This window comes from Sebastes fasciatus, chromosome 3 (genome assembly GCF_043250625.1).
Source record: "Sebastes fasciatus isolate fSebFas1 chromosome 3, fSebFas1.pri, whole genome shotgun sequence".
NCBI classification, from domain to species: Eukaryota; Metazoa; Chordata; class Actinopteri; order Perciformes; family Sebastidae; genus Sebastes; species Sebastes fasciatus.
Window position 1 is genome coordinate 26,583,519 of NC_133797.1, and position 16,637 is coordinate 26,600,155.

Here is a 16,637-nt window from a genome sequence, read left to right on the forward strand (position 1 = left end):
TTGCATGTGGATTTTTCTGTATTCCCGCACTACATTTTTGCATCACTCTGGTGAAAAACGTATTTTATGCTATTATATTATCATCATATCAGTGGCATTAAATGGTCTTAAAATTATGCTAACATCGTTTATCGCAATTATTTCTCAGACAATATATTGTCTAACAAAATTAGTTATCGTGGCAAACCTGTTCAGCACCTGGCTGATAAGGACATAAGGTTGGTCAATATTTCCATACTATAATAATAATAATAATATTTCCTATTGTGACTGATATTGAGTGACATTATGACTTTGTTTGGGGGGGTTTTCTTATTAGGAGGGTGATGCTATGTTGGCTCAATGTACTGTAATTTCAGTCATGTTAACAAGCAATTAGGATTCATTGTCTTTACCACATGTAGTCTGAAGAAATGCTGTACTATGGAAGTGAGTATTGCAGTAGCTACAGTATATGCGATGAAGCAAGCTTGAATTGGGATGGTTGAAGCAGCATTTTATGTGATTTTCACTAACTGTTTTAGTTATGTTTTGATTGTGGTTAAAAAGTAACTCATCATTTAATTTTAAGTTAAATATCCTTACATGTAGTACTCTATCAGAGCTGTCATTTTGTTGAGTTAAAAAATGGTAATATTTTGTTTTAGATTTTTTTATTAGTTCTTACACTGTAAGAGCACTGTGCGTTCCCGGCATGTTTTTAGAGCTGCAGTGTCATCAATAAAGCTTTTGTGAACCATCAGTTAAAAAGAGTTAGACCATCATTCAGCAGGAAATGCTACATTAATTGCATCCAAATCATTGCTGATCTTACTCATTTAGTTCCTGGCCATTGCTGGCCTTATTCATTTAGTTCCTGATCATTGCTGACCTTATTCATTTAGTTCCTGGTCATTGCTGATCTTACTCGTTTAGTTCCTGGCCATTGCTGGCCTTATTCATTTAGTTCCTGGTTATTGCTGGCCTTAGCCTGCTGATTTAGTTCCTGATCATTGCTGACCTGACTCACTTAGTTCCTGGTCATTGCTGACATTACTCATTTAGTTCCTGGTCAATGCTGGCCTTATTCATTTAGTTCCTGGTTATTGCTGGCCTTAGGTCTACTTCTAATAAACTAAGCATACTATGTTCTGTGTTATAAAAGTAATTTATTTAAAAGTAAGACGAAACAGCAACACAACAACAACAGAGACAAACAGTTCATACAGATACAGTACACAGCATATAGTAAATTTGGCAAAACATAGGTCCCTACAATTGTTTATACTTCATTATGACAATAAGTCATAAGGCACAGTTTACTTCTAAAGTGTATCAATCATAATGCAAAATATTATTTTTCCCACAGTGATTTATTTTGATAAGATGCCCCGTATATCCATTGAAAAACAAAGAAGAAGACTTAAGATGTGGATTATGATTTAAAACAGAACATTTCCACCACGTTTAAATCAATTAAGCTGTAAAGAAATTACAGACAGAACAGAACTTGGAGTTCTTCCCTTTCCCACTTTTGTTAATATGTAGCTGGATTTGGCCAACAGCTGAGGAGGTCACACCTTCTGACATTCAAAGGGCCACACTATTTTCTATCACATCTGGATCCAGGTATGTGTATGGGACCTCCAGATTCTTGTTTCTGATTTTGATCTCTGCACTTAACGCTTGAAGCCTTCCTTGAAAAGCCTTCAACAGCTGGCGGGGAATCTCCCCTTTGAAATGGTCGTTCCCGTACTGACCAAGAAGGACCTGATGAGATCAAAGATACATTAAACATAGATGTTTTCCAGTAACATTTTAAATGTTTATCAGACATAAACTAAAGGCAATGCAATGTACAGTTATAGGTAGGGATGTCTTGATATCAGAAACTTAGTAGTTGATACCAATACCAGTGAAATTCCATGATTCTCGATACCAATTCGATACCACGGTAAAAAACAAAAATAAAACAATAAATCCCATGTACTTTAACATACACTCCTTTATTACCGCTTGCATTCTGGTTGTGGTTAGGGAGTTAAACGGGTCATAATTCCCTCTCTACTATCTATTTTATATTATTGTGAAAACATCTCCCTCAAACAACTGGATTTATTCAAATTTCTCACTAAAAACTACATTTGAACACATCATGATAAAGTTATAATTTACTTTTGCCCAATAGAGTGGTGCAGGAATGATGTATTTTTGTAGGACAAAACGTTACAATCTCTTCAGCTTGTGTTAATCGCAGACCTTATTTCAGTCACCTAACCAAAAACGCATTCAAAAGACCCATTGACTTTGAGACGAGGGAACCGCTAAAATGCTGCGTCTTAGGACTCATTCCTGCAGCACTCCATACTCATTTTTACTAAAAAGTAGGGCTGTTCTTGACTACTGTTGACCTGCTGTTGCTAAAGGATGCCTCTGTGCGTCGGTTTCCGATGCTGAAGGGCACTTACCAAACGGTGGTATTTGACAAGTTGGGAGTGAGAACCGGTCGGGTAAGCAGCACAGTCCTGCATGGAGCTAACAGCTAACATTACCTAGCTCTCGTTCTGACGATATCAACAGAGATTTGTTGCTCGCAATGTAGCATTATCAGGGAAAAAATAGAGTGTGTCCCATGGACGAGTCGATAGTGAGTTTACTGCGTCTCAAACACATTTTCTATCGTCCCCGGGACAATGGGACGCCATGAGTCTCGAGCCCTGACAGTACCTGTGGTACTGTAGAAAAATGAGTACTGTCACGTTTTCAGATTATTGGCATCGGTTTGGTACCAAAATATTGGTTCTTGTGATATCCCTAGTTGTAGGAAGTGGATTTCTTCAGTGGGTCAAAGAGGGTATTTGTGTTCTAATGACATATTTACCTACTTTACAAAACTTGAACATAAATGTGATTCATGTAATTGAAGTCATGAAGTTATGGGCACTTACCGAGTCAGAGGATGGCTGGCTAAGTAGCCAACTGACAGCCATTCCGTTAGCTGTCGTGCCCTGGTCAGGCAATGTCTGCAGCATCGTGGCCTCGTTTGTTTTCCCCTTTGTGGTTGGTGGAGGAAGTCGCAGGGTGCTGGGAGCGTTGGGCATCCAGCCACCATAGTCAAACTGCAACGAATGAATGATTGAGTAGATTGATTAATACTCTTTGAAGCCACGCCATGTTGTACTGTTGTTCAGTCGGTCCGCTATTGATTGATTGAAATTTGGATTGGAACAAATGGAACAAAATTGTAGGCATTCATGGTCCCCAGAAGATACATTTTTTAATCCCCTGACTTTTCCTCTAGCGCCACCATGAGGTTAACATTCTTGATTTCAGAAAAATGTCTCGACAACTTTCAGCTGGATTGCCATTAAATTTGGTTCAGACATTCATGTTGACCTCAGGGTGATAACTGTCATGGCACACATTCTGTAGCCTTTACATTCATTTTATGTAGCACCACCTTGTGGCAGTTTGTTGTAACTGTAAAGTGTTTTCTCAGTGGTCAGTTCAGATCATGTGATCAAAGGTTAAAGGTCAACCAGGAAATGCTGTAGTGTGTAAGAATTTCTCCATGCGGTCAGACCGAAGGCTTCTTTCCCTTTTTCCTTTACGTTTGTGCCTTGGAGAGCATTTGCTTGTAAGTGTTGCTACCTTTTCTGTGTTTTGTGTTAATGTGCATATAAATAATTTGGACTTCATATGTTTGGATTAAAAACAAAGTAATTTGTGATCATTTCATTTGCTAAGGTTAAAAATGCTAAGCTAAGCTAAAAATGTAGCTTCTTGTCATAGTGTGTGCATGGAGGCTATTTATAAGCTATGTAAATTCATTTGTGCTGTATTTTGAGAACAGTTTGTAACAAAGCATTGTATATTTGTATTGTTTCAGTTTTACAAAAAAGAAAGAAGAAGAGAAAAGAGGACTCAGTAAAACACTTGAACTTTACTCCTGTCTTCGACTTCTCTGAATCCTTATTGTTAGCTATCTGTCAGTTTTTGCGTAAGTGCAACACGCATCAGGGACAGAATAATAACGTTGGTGATCCTCTGACTTTTCATCCAGCGACATTATTGGATCAAATTCTTATTTGTCCAATACTTTGGTTTATGACCAAATACCTTAAAAACTAATGACATTCCCATCAGCCTCCGCTGTACTTTGTGTTTTGTGCTAATTAGGAAATGCTTGCACATGCGTGCATGTTAACAGGGAATACTAAGACTGTGATCTTAGTAAATATTTTACTTGCTAAAAGTCAGTATGTTAGCATTGTCATTGTGAGTATGTTAGCATTTGTTGCATTTAGCAGCCTCACAGACCTGCGAGCATGGCTGTAGAGACTTGTTTATGTTAACGATAACAATCTTCAAAGTCAAAGGTCACTTTTTTGGCCAGAATTCATCCACCTCTCTCCAGTCCAGAAAAAAATGCAAAACCTCATGAATTCATTCCACAAAAATAGCAACATTATAATTAAATGAAAAGGCATCACCTGTCCAGAGTTCACAGCCGAGTGCTGTGCTGAGCAAGTGAAGATCACCATGGTGACAAACTTGACCAAGTCTTTCACGGTGGTGAAGCTCTGAGGAATTCCTGAGAATCAGAGGGAATAAACTGCATTACTTAAAGACATCTAGAAATTAAAATCTGACTTATGTTTGCATTATGATAATATAATTGTACATAAAAGTGCTCATTTATCATCATTAAGATTGAGCTTTTCTTTAAAACTTACCTGTGCCTGCTTGGGAAAGGAATCCATGTTCAAAAATGTCCGAAATCCAATTCTGCAGTGATGTGTCTTTCCGGACATTGGCGTCATTCTTGTAGTGGAAGCTGAGCACTCCCTGCACAAACCTTTGAGAAATGAGAACCAGTTCTGTAAAATACATTCCTAGTTGAATTATACAATTGTTTTCTTCACACTGTAGTAGTGAGACACTGTTTTGTTAGACAATTGAATGGCCATCTCTTTAGAATGATCAGTTCTGTTCTTTTGAGGAATTTGGTGCAATATACGGCACAGTGGATCATACAACTTTAATATTACAGTCGATACCTTTAGATGGACAGAAAACACTATATTTCTTGCAGTTTTTCAGAAAGACTGATTAAAGAAATCATTTATGAGAAATGAGTTAGATAAGTGAACAAAAGCTTGCTAATAGAGAGGGCAGGATTGGGGCCCTCTTATTTTCCTATTTCAGGACGCTGTGTTGTGAATGGTCTCTTATTTAAACAGTAAATTGTCTTAAACAATATGTATTGTGTCCCCAATATTTTGTTTACAGTATACTGGTTAATACAGCCTCAGTCAACTAAGTCATGTTAGAGCAGTCGGATTCATTCACTGATCAGAAGTGGCAAAATCAGACTAGGCTCTCGTTGCAAAGTAGGATAGCCAGGCAGGTAAATGGGGAAGAAGGAACTAGAATAAAATTGCCTCTCTAATCATTTGTATTCTTGGGTTGCTTTCCTGTGAGGACTGCTGCTCCCTGCTGGAGCATCTCATTAACACAGATGTGCAGCCTTTGTGCTGGCCAGCTGATCTGTCCTGTCCTCATTACCATCATTAGTTTTATGTGATTCAGGAAAGCAAATCCTGTACTGAAATCTGAGACACACTGTGAAAAGCACAGCAAACTACCCATACTACCTGTAGATGATATCCCAAAGTTCGGCTTGCTTCAAAGTTGAAATATATGCCTATACCATATTTCTAATTTTCACAAATAAACAAGTTGTATCTCTTTTGTTTAAGCAATACACAAAAAGAAATGTAAAATGACAATTTGTAGTTTTACGAGGGGGGTTACATGCTGCAACTATTTCTTGGTAAACAGTGGCCGTGATGAAATAAATCCTTTATGAGAAAATCAACTGTGTTACAAGAGAAAAAAAAGCTAGCTGGTAGAGAGGGCAGGATTTGGGCTCTTATTTTCCAATATCAGGACACCTGTACTACCTGTGGATGATATCCCAGAGCTTGAGTCCATCATCCCTGTAGTAGAAGTTCGGCACAGCCTCCAGCCCTCGCTCAGCAATGTCCTCTGGTATGCAGAGGGAGCTGTAGGTCAGTGAGGCCAGTGATCCTTCCAGGTGTTCTATCAAAGCCTCTCCACCAGAAGCTGCATACTAAGGAACAGTCAAATATGTAAGGAATATAGTTAAAGACAAATACTGTACATGATATTGAAAAAACAAACTTATTTGATTGTTTAGGTAATGGTCTACTGAGTGTGTTGGTGTTTTTGTACTTTTTTGAAGGATCCCTCCTCCGATATTAGAAGCTCTCGAGCATTGTAGTTGATCTGCAGCGTGTAGCGAGTGTGATGTACAAGGAGCTGAGGGAAAGAGGGAACTCTGTTAGTGACACTATTACATGTTAACGAAGTCAGAAAGCTTGACACTTCTATACCATTCAGCAGTGTGAAATACTTGAAAATATATACACATTAAAACATTATGATTCATCAACTTTGGAAGATACAAAAATCAGCAAGTTGAAAAAACTACAACTACAGTTAGTTCAGTATTCTCCCTTTCAGTTACCTCGTGCAGTGGATGCCCCTCCGGCACGTTGCGCAGCAGTGACACTGTAAAGACTTCAGCCAGCAGATGAGTGCGCAGCAGGTGAACATTGAGTTGATGCTCGTGGAAATCTGCTCCTCTCACAAAAATCTTGGCCGTCAACCAGTCGTACTCAGAATCGGTAGGATAGAAGATGGGGTTGTCAGCTGCTGGAGTCTGTTTCAGCTGCAGGAGAAGGAAGGAGGATGTGGTTCATTCAATCCATTCAATTCATTACCAGTACTGGTCAATTATGTTGTTTTATGTTTGACTATTTAATATAGCTTTCATCTGCTTTTTAGTTTGATATTCTGAAGTGGAAATTCATATTTTCATTGAATCCCAGGTGAGAACACAGGGTCACCTTGAGAACAGAAGCTTTACTTTCCTCAGTCTTACAAACATCAATAGTTGTGTGTCATGTAAATAAAGTTGACTTGACTTATTTGCGTCAGACTCAACTGTCAGCCTGTCAAACGTGGATATGGTTATGGGAGGAACCTTTTTACATGACTCGGGCAGGAAGAAATGAACTGCTTACCTAGCAGAGAGGATTCATAGCTGCCATAGATACTATTCATGGTGGCTGCTACTTGCAAATACGCTTTCAGTAAGTTGGTTGCTTCCTGTCGCAGGGGAACCTACATCTTACGATTTGAATGATAGTTGTTTAAATCAATACTCAAACTTAAAACTTCACTAATAGCTATATTTGAGTGCTAATCTCACCTGAATAGCAATCGGCATCAGCCTATCGTCAGGTGTTTTGTGGAGCAGGACCAGGGGAGCCATCAAGTACTGCTCCTTCTCATTGATGGTGTTTGTTGTCAGTCCATCCAAACTCTTGTTGTCACACAGGAATATGTTGCCTTCCTGTGAGGATGAGAAATGATTTGACGCACATGCATTAAGTTTGCATATTACATACTGTATACTAAGTGAATATGTAAGTGCAATTCTAAATTAACATGTCATGAGGAATAACATGACTCTAAAATCAATCAAGGTCAAGGCAATCACCTTCATTTCATCTGTCAAGCTGAGGGAGACCGCGTCGTCAGTCACAGGAAAGTTCTCGGGCAGAGCCGAACAATGCCGGATCAACATGGGATTGACACCATTTAGATACTGTTCGCCAAAAAAAGCGTCCTCCTTCCAAAATAGCTGGACGTAGTCTGGAGAAAGAACAGAGTTGAACTTCATTGAGTTTCAAACTTTGGGCTACTCTGGAAAATGAGAAACAAGAACAGGATTGTTAAGGGACATATCAGGGGTATAGATGAGTGTTGTGGTGTGTATGTTGTGTTGAGTAATGCAGTGAGGCAAGGCAAGTTTATTTATATAGCACAGTTCAGCAACAAGGCAATTCAAAGCGCATAATTACATAAAACATTAAAAGCATCGAGAAAACTCATTATAAAAGATAAAATTAGCGACCTAAACAATTCGCTAAGCAGCAAACTTTGGGTTCCTCAATCTACATCAAGTGACCTAAACAGTTGCTTAAACAGCAATCAGTGGATTCCTCACTCTACATCGGTGACCATCATGTCATTCCTTTCATCAGCAGATCATCCATGCTTTTATCTCCCCTAGATTTGACTATTGCGACACACTTTATTCTGGTCAGGGTTATTATCGTAAACTTAAACTGAAACTAAAATGAAAATAAGCACTGGAAAATTTTGCAGTAAACTGAAAATAAATGTAATCCTTTAAGAAAAACTAAGACTAAACTTAAATGATATTGCCTGGTTAAAAAATTAATAAAAATAAAATAAAAATGTATGTAAATATTTTTTAGTTTTAGATTTTTAGCTATAATATATCACTACCAAAAAAAGGAGACAGCATTCATTTCCGTCAACTCTCGTGACGTTGAACCACAGAAATTCATCGGACTTGACATTCTAGGGGATGACGCTATGCTGCAATTACATCACAATTAATCCTAGTCTAGTCTTGTAAAATTAAATAACAGGAACGTGATGCCATTTAACCAAGCTATTCAGCTCAGGTCCAATCTTAACCAACTGGGGTCAAGATGAAATTGCAGATGATCAAAGTTTTCTACTGAGTGTGGTAGTGAAAGAGTACTCAATGTGATTCCCAAATGAAAATATTTAAACATTGTGGCCATTCCTTCACAGTTCTCCAACCATGAATGTATATGTAGCTACATACTTCGGAGACATTATTGGCCCTAACAAAAACAAATTAAAACTACTCTAAAATGAAAACTAAATAAATAAAACTAAAACTAAACTAAAACTACACTCTGAAAACTAACTTGAATTAAAACTAAATTGAAATGTGTAAACTAAAATAAAAAAAACTAATTGAAAATGTAAAACTATTATAACCATAAGACTGAAACTTATACAAAACATATATTTATATTTATTTTTTAATTTTTTATTGTAAAGCCCTTTGTAACTTTGTTTTAAAATGTGTTATATAAAGTTTGTATTATTATTATTATTATTATTATTATTATTATTATTATTATTATTATTATTATTATTATTATTATTATCATGCATACAGTGTAAAGTATTCTATTAAATTATGGTAGTACCTGATATGTCAGGGTATTTGCCCCAGAACACCCCATTGATATCTTCAATATCAGCCCAGGTCTCCTTGGAATCACAGAGTAACTTCAAGTTTATGTCAAGCAGACTAGAAAATAAAAGCAGAGTAATTTTACATTTTATGATGCCTTAAATTGCTTTGATAGGCAGGTACATAGTTACATAGAAAGATACCTGATAGAATTTGAGGACCTTACCGAGTGGCTAACGTGTATTTAAACTCGATGTCCTTGAGGTAGGAGAATTTGGCCGCATGAGGCAGCTCCTTAAAGCTTTTAGCCTTCATGTGGTGGGGTATTTTCTCTTCAGGCTCATGCCAGCTTGTAAAACTAGAGAAGAGCAGAGTGGTGAGGAACTTTGGACAGTCTAGATCCCTGTGTATCTGCAGTTTTAATTTAGAGAATTTCAAGCATACATAAGCAATATTGCAATTTTGTAAATGTAAATGTAAATCAGCTTTTATCACACATTGTATTGTACACAGCACAGCACACCATGAAATGTAGTCTCTGCATTTAATCCATCCTAGTATATTAGCTTGGGGGGTCTGTGCCTTGCTCAAGGGTACCTCGGCATTGCCCAGGAGGCGAACTAGTTCCTCTCCAGCCACCAGTCCACAGTCCGTACTTGATCCTATGCCAGGACTTGAACCGGCTCCGGTTCCCAAGCCAAGTCTCTACGGACTGAGCTACTGCTGCCACCACAACATATGTTATAGTATACATTTTACAATACATTTTAATAAACCCTGGCAGGTGTAACAATGTCATATGGTGGTTAATTTAAAATTATGTATCATGAATATATTCAACCAAAGAGGTTTGGATACATGTTAGTTTTGAGGTGCATAAAGTTAAAGTGTGTATAAGCTCTGAGCTCTCACCGATAGGCTTCGTTCACCGGATAGGTCCTGTCCCATTTGCATTCATTGACCTCCGATTCAACTGTAGACTTTATATTAACTTGAAGAAAAAAACAAAACAAGGTTTAAAATAGTTGATATATACAGTGTATTAGCATGAATTTACTCCAGCATCTTTATTGTCTAACTTGCAGACCTTGTCTTTCTTTTATGTGTTCTGAGGTGAGTGAACAACAAACAGGCTGTCAGACGAGCTAATTACCACAAACCTCTTTCCTCTGTGAAGGAGTGCACCTCAGAGTCATTGATCCAGCGGCAGATGGGAAACTTGTAGGTGTCTCCCTCAGGGGATTTCACTACCACCTTGGTTGGAAACCATTTAGAGTCTTCTGAGAACTCTTTGAGATGCTGTTTCTTTAGCTGTATCTGGTCCAGCTCTCCAATGGAGGCAGGGCAGGACACGGTAAAATGAGACACCTGGAGTAACGACAGAAATGGTTTTAAAACATTTTTGCAAGAGATAAAGTGTATTTAATAACCAAGAGCTGTAAGTTCTCAATAATTAGCATACAATACTGAATGTGGAAGGGTGGACAAAATCCAATATGTGCAATATGTCCACTACATAAATTTTTTACAGCCCATTATGGGGATTTTTGTTACTTTGGTGACATTTGTGAACATAGGTTGAAGACCTGCAGAGCAGCACTTATCCCTTTGCTGCCCATATGAGTCTGAGTTGGCGAGGGTTTACATCAGCTTCTCTAATTTGATATATTTAGATTAAGTTGAGGAAACGTGTCATACATTTAAACATAGAGAGGGTTATTTCAGACTTACTGCCCCTCTGGCGAAGGATGAACCTCCTTCGAGTTTCGTGAGTTTGCTGCTCACTTCAAAGCCCATCAGCTTGATGAAGACATTGTCTGAAGTGCCGGCATTGTCGAGTAAGGAAGTTGATATGGTCACTTCATAATCCACCATATTCACTCTGTAAAGTAGAAGAATCCTGGTGGGGAGAGAATAATAATAACCATTCTCAGCAGTTATTAGGATAAGTGTCACTAGATGAGCCTGAGTGCAAAAAACCTTTAAAATACTGGTATCACAAAGAAAATGGCATTGGAAAAGATATTATAACAACTAATATTAAATGTGTCTTTTAAATTTCATAAAGCATCTCTCTTACCTGTTAACAAGACCAAGAAGTTCCTTTGATGAACTGCTCTTTTGTTAAAAGTAATCACTGTGGATTTCTCTTTTTATACATATTGTGTGGGAGTGTCAAGCCAGTGAAAATAGGCGGCTCTGGTGGTGGTGTGCTGGACCTTTGCCAAATGACAGTAATGTGACGCAAATAGTGATGCCTTAAGGCAGTATTAGATCATTTGATAAAGACAAACCAGCTTTTCCACTGTTAAAAGTGAGACATCCATCCATTATCTGTAACCGCTTATCCTATTCAGGGTCGAAGGGGGCTGGAGCCGATCCCAGCTGACATTGGGCGGAGGAAGGGTACACCCTGGACAGGTCTAATATAAACCTGAGACAGTCAACTCAATATTCAATCAATATTGTGTTTGCTGTGGCGTGGGTAATGGTTGCCTTAATTTAGTTTTCTTAGTTGTGTAAGTTGTTTTGGTGATTAGCAATATGTCAATTGCCACTCTTATAATGTCCTTGTATAAAGAGAATATATGCCTTTTCACTTTATAAATGCTCTGACACAATTGTATGTTCATGCAAAGCTAATAAACATTTTTTTTTTTTTTTTTTAAATGTGTTGGTTGTGATTTTCAGCTGACAACAATATAGGCTAGTGGGAAGACCCCCAAAAGTGCTTTAGTTTTCGAGATACCCCTACCGGAGGTAGAACAAAGCACAACAATGATTTTCATATTCTCCTAGGTCTCCCATATATGAAATGGTTCTTGTATAAAAATATTTTACTGCAAAAATGGTTAAATTGACAGATATTGTGACATAACCCATAAATAGAAAAAGCGCAAAATGAAGCCAGGCCAAATGGGAGATGGTACACCAAAGCTCATGTAATTTCATAATGCTAGCTCTGATTGATCCCAAATTTGATGTGATAGTGGACAAGGGGTTCCTCTACGCGTGTTAAGAAACAGAATGTGAATATATTGATGCGTAGATGAAATACAGTACTACAAACACATAAGTACAATAAGCGGAAGTATCAAATTTGAAGGTCTATGATGAATGTATTCATTTACTTTTAGTTAGCTTTGGCTGGGATTGTCCTAGAAACACCAATCAGGATTTTCTGGAATGGTATGACTGTGCTGAATCCAGCAATATATGATATGTAACTGTAGCAGGTTTGGTCAATGGTCTACATTAAGAAATGTATCATGTGTTCCAAGCATGAAATGGGGTAAATGGCATATCTGCAGTCAATAGATACTTATTAATACACTTCAATCAGGTAGACACACCAGTTATTAAAAGTTTTGTATCAACTTAAATTTAAGGAGTAAATAAATGTTCTTGATGCAACTGCAAGTAATAATTTGCACTTAAACCTTTAAGTAAGGGATAATGTACAGCGAGCCGGTCATTGTTGTGGAATAAACCCTGACAGGGTGATGCGGCACCCCGATGCAAAGCATCGCCCATAAGGGGTTTATTTTACACCAATGACCCACTAGCTGTACATTATCCCGCTTATTACATGGCTAATTACTTCAGAAATCAATAATTTGACACAAAAACGATCCTCCAGAGTCCGAGATCAGAACTGCGCGCATAGCAACGGTCTGTTATACATAGCAACTGTCTGTTATACATATCAATGGTCTGTTATAAAGAAATAACAAAGAGTAGAACGCCATGATTGACCGATCAGAATCGAGTATTCAACAAAGTCATGTAATAAGTATGAATGTATAACACCCATATGAACATAAAACGTTCCCTGGTCTATTTGTTTCTTGCTTTTTCCATCTTTTGAATGCAGCATGTCCATCCACATTATCTTCGGTCACAAAATGTGTCATGTTTGGACCGTCAGGAAAGGTGCACAAGCAAAACTCAGTTCACACTGAGAAATGCATTTGAATTTCATCACTGCAGTATGGGTGTGGGATGTTTCTGAGCTTTTGTGGAGCCGCTGGTCTCTGGAAGAACGTGGCCTCATGGATCTGTCTTCTGACTGTCTATTCTTTTCCAATGGGATTCCAGAGAAGTGCCTTTGGAAGATGGCTATGATGCCACATTGCTGGCTGATAGAGTATGGTCTAGACCTGCTCTATATGAAAAGTGTCTTCAGATAACTTCTGTTTTGATTTGATGCTATATAAATACCTTGAATTGAATACATTGCTCTCAGAACATGTTGGTTGAAAGCATCTTCAGTCGGGTAGTTGTACCGCAACACGTTCTCATCCCAACTCGTCACTCGTCATACGGAGGTTTTGTCAGACCCCTCTGCGTCACTTTTTGGTTGCAATGAACACGTTTTTGATGTTGGGAATTAAACAAAACCCTTGCTTAGGTTTAAGAAAGAACATCATGGTTGGGCTTAAAATTACTATTTTTGTACAGTGAAAACTGGCATGCCGTTGTGAACACGGGACATGAACGAAGAGCTGATTGTAACGTGAAAGTGACACTTAACACACGGAACAGCGGTCTCCTGGATGAAAGCCTTGTGTTTGTTGGACCCATCCACTTTCTTGCCCGCCCTGTGTGTCTCTTTCACTCTTTAAACTACGTCACCAAAGCACTTTTTCTGAGTGTTTACTGTTGCCGCGGATGAGTTTACATTGTAGATAATGGAAAACCCAGTGTGTCTCATACCGGCGCTAAAGGGTGCCTTGTGCGATAATATCGAACGCCGACAGACGTGAAAAAGTATTGATATTTGATGCTCTGGGAATGAGAACGGGCTGTGGGCTACTGATATATCGGTTGTGGATGCCAAACTTCCTCATCAGCTCATCAAGGGTAGTGCATGGACTTCCGTTTTCTTTTGGCCTTATTGATCGGGGTTTGGGCTGTGGCTCAGAGGGTAGAGCAGGTCGTCCACTAATCGGAAGGTCGGTGGTTTGATCCCTAGCTCATCCGATCACATGCCAATGTGTCCTTGAGCAAGACGCTTAACCCCGAACTGCTTCTGAAGGCTGAGCAATCGGTGTGTGAATGAGTATTTAGATTACACCCTGATGGGCAAAGTTGGCAACTTAGCAGCCTCTGCCATCAGTGTACTGTAATGTGTGTGCGAATGGGTGAATGCTGACATGTAGTGTAAAGCGCTTTGAGTGGTCAGAAGACTAGAAAATGCTATATAAATGCAAGTCCATTAACCATTGATGGAGGGCATATTTTCTTGCCACAGGCAATTTCTCTTCCAAGCTTCCAAGATAATCCAAAGTTTGACATTTATTGTAAATCAGTGAGGTGGGTCTTCAGCTTCGTAAAAGCTGTCATTTTCCCTTTTCTATACAAGCTACTTGTGGTGTCACAGCCTGTGGGGAGGTGGCATGCAGGTAGACAATCATAGAATTGAACTCCAAGTTTCTGTGAAATAGCACAGATTGGGTACATATATTTCATTGCATTTGATGATAAGGCAAGAATGTGACTGTGCAAGGTGTATTGACTCAACACTTATCTAGTGTCAGCCTCCTCCTGGTTACTGTATAGGTCTACAAAGCTTTTTCTACCTGTGACTGGCTGACCATCTTGACCTCTAACCATTTTCAAAGCCTCCTGCCAAAGAGGCAGAGATTCTCTGTGGTCCTGTATCATCTTTGCTCCCGCTGCACTTTCTGTAGTTTTTTTTTTCGGTGTGTCCAGCACCCTCTAGTCTGCCCGTGTCGGAGGTTTTTCAGCCAATTCAGCGTGTTGAATCAGTGGTGGTGCTCATCGGTGAGAGAAATCACTCTGATTGGCTGTTCAGCTTAAACGAATCAGTGCACGAGAACAGAAACAGAAGTGAGGAAAGCAAGCCAACGAGTAAAGTCAAGAGGACAAACACTGAAGACTCTTCTAATTTTTCATCTTCATCTCATCTGATCATTCCAATATACGGATATTTTCACAGCAACATGAACATCTAGAATGAAGCTAAGTGGTGAGTGAGAATGGTGTAAAAATGGTCGGCAGATGCTGCTTAGTTTCATGTGCGTATCATAACGGCTTGTATATCCACCGTCCTCGGTTCTCCTATTTCTCTTTTTGAATAATGAATATAGACTACCGCCATCTGCTGTTGTGGAGAGTTAATTCCTCTCACACAGGCGCAGAACGTACGCGCTAACTGTAGTTTTTGCAGTGTGTTCAAATGCAACTTGTCGGCCAAGACGAAAACAACATGAGGCGACGCAACAATCTGCCTCATCGCCGCTAGTTCTTTGATGTCAGCTTGGTGTATCTGGGCCTTAAGGCTGTATCTTTGTTTAGTAAAGATCCCCGCAAAAAAAGGCTGCAATCTTCCTCCAGATGCTCTCACCTAGGTCGCTGAATGTCTGAAAGTGTTCTGGAGACCCTGCAGAAGAGCAATGCCATCAATGAAAACACTGTGAAACTTTCATAGACATGAAAAAGTAATTTGTGACCAGCAAACAAGATTGCATGGATTCAAATGTGCTCTTCCAAAGACATCTTGCTGTTTCCAAGCAGAGGGAGGTGTCTCATGAACTTGCTGCTGTCCCTCTGTCTCTGTGTAATGATGATGGAAGCCTCAGGAAAACAACAAAGGCTGACTTTGCTAAGAAAATTGAGACTGTAGTTGAGGAAATACAGCAACTACTGAATTCAGAGGAACTACATGAATCTGCGTACATCAGTGATGGCATGGTTCTTCTGCAGGGTCTCCACAACTCAGACTTTCAGACATTCAATGACCTAGAACAGTGGTTCTCAAATGTTTTTCACCAAGTACCACCTCAGAAAATATTTGGCTCTCCAAGTACCACCATTATGACCGATGTTAAAATACAGTAGCGTAGGCCTACCCTATTTAGCAATGCACAGTTCACGCAAGAGGCAAATTTATTCCTAATAAGAATATTACTTATTGTTGACTTTTGTCAAAGGGGTAGCACTAGAACTGGTACTTAAACTCTTCCACACAACTCTCATACTACGCAAGGGGCAGCCTCTCACACTAGGCGAGCTTGCGTACCACCAGTGGTACGCAAGCTCACTGGTGTAGTTACCTTTAACAAGTAGTTTCCTCAAACAAATATTGCGATTTTAACAAATACTGCGATTTGAAAATTGCAGTAGGCCATATCGATGCAATTTTGATAATCGTGCAGCCCTACTCCATCTGTGAGGACAAAAGAGAACAGGAGTCCATGCACTAGCCTTAATGAGCTGAGATGCGGTTTGGCATCCTCAATCAATGAATAAGCGGCACAACATCCCCTGACTGAAGATGCTTTCAAGCAACATGTTCTGAGAGCAATGTATTCAATTCAAGGTATTAATATAGCATCAAATCATAACAAAAGTTATCTAAAAGACATTTTTCATATAGAGCAGGTCTAGACCATACTCTATCAGCCAGCAATGTGGTGTCATAGCCATCTTCCAAAGGCACTTCTCTGGAATCCCATTGGAAAAGAATAGACAGTCAGAAGACGGATCCATGAGGCCA

The 16,637-nt window shown here is 39.1% G+C and overlaps 1 protein-coding gene across 1 annotated transcript; it reads right to left on the reverse strand.

The window, feature by feature from the left end:
* Positions 1 to 1,339: 1,339 nt before the first annotated feature.
* Positions 1,340 to 11,005, reverse strand: LOC141764602 (hydroperoxide isomerase ALOXE3-like). The gene is made up of 14 exons (XM_074629919.1): positions 10,847 to 11,005; positions 10,276 to 10,483; positions 10,028 to 10,106; positions 9,342 to 9,464; positions 9,129 to 9,232; positions 7,571 to 7,725; positions 7,280 to 7,423; positions 6,533 to 6,736; positions 6,238 to 6,324; positions 5,946 to 6,115; positions 4,716 to 4,837; positions 4,473 to 4,573; positions 2,928 to 3,098; positions 1,340 to 1,749 (listed from the first exon to the last, which is right to left on the reverse strand). The coding sequence occupies exons 1-14, from the start codon at positions 10,988 to 10,990 to the stop codon at positions 1,570 to 1,572; spliced, it is 1,992 nt and encodes a 663-aa protein (XP_074486020.1). The 5' UTR covers positions 10,991 to 11,005; the 3' UTR covers positions 1,340 to 1,569.
* Positions 11,006 to 16,637: the final 5,632 nt, after the last annotated feature.

Bases quoted from the DNA above. Each gene is read 5' to 3' on its own strand.
- LOC141764602 (XM_074629919.1), bottom strand. From the start codon at position 10,990: ATGGTGGATTATGAAGTGACCATATCAACTTCCTTACTCGACAATGCC. The intron at 6,737-7,279 runs GTGAGATTAGCA...CTTCTCCTGCAG, and splicing joins TGATGCCGATTGCTATTCAG to CTGAAACAGACTCCAGCAGC. The intron at 4,574-4,715 runs GTAAGTTTTAAA...TCTGATTCTCAG, and splicing joins CCTTTCCCAAGCAGGCACAG to GAATTCCTCAGAGCTTCACC.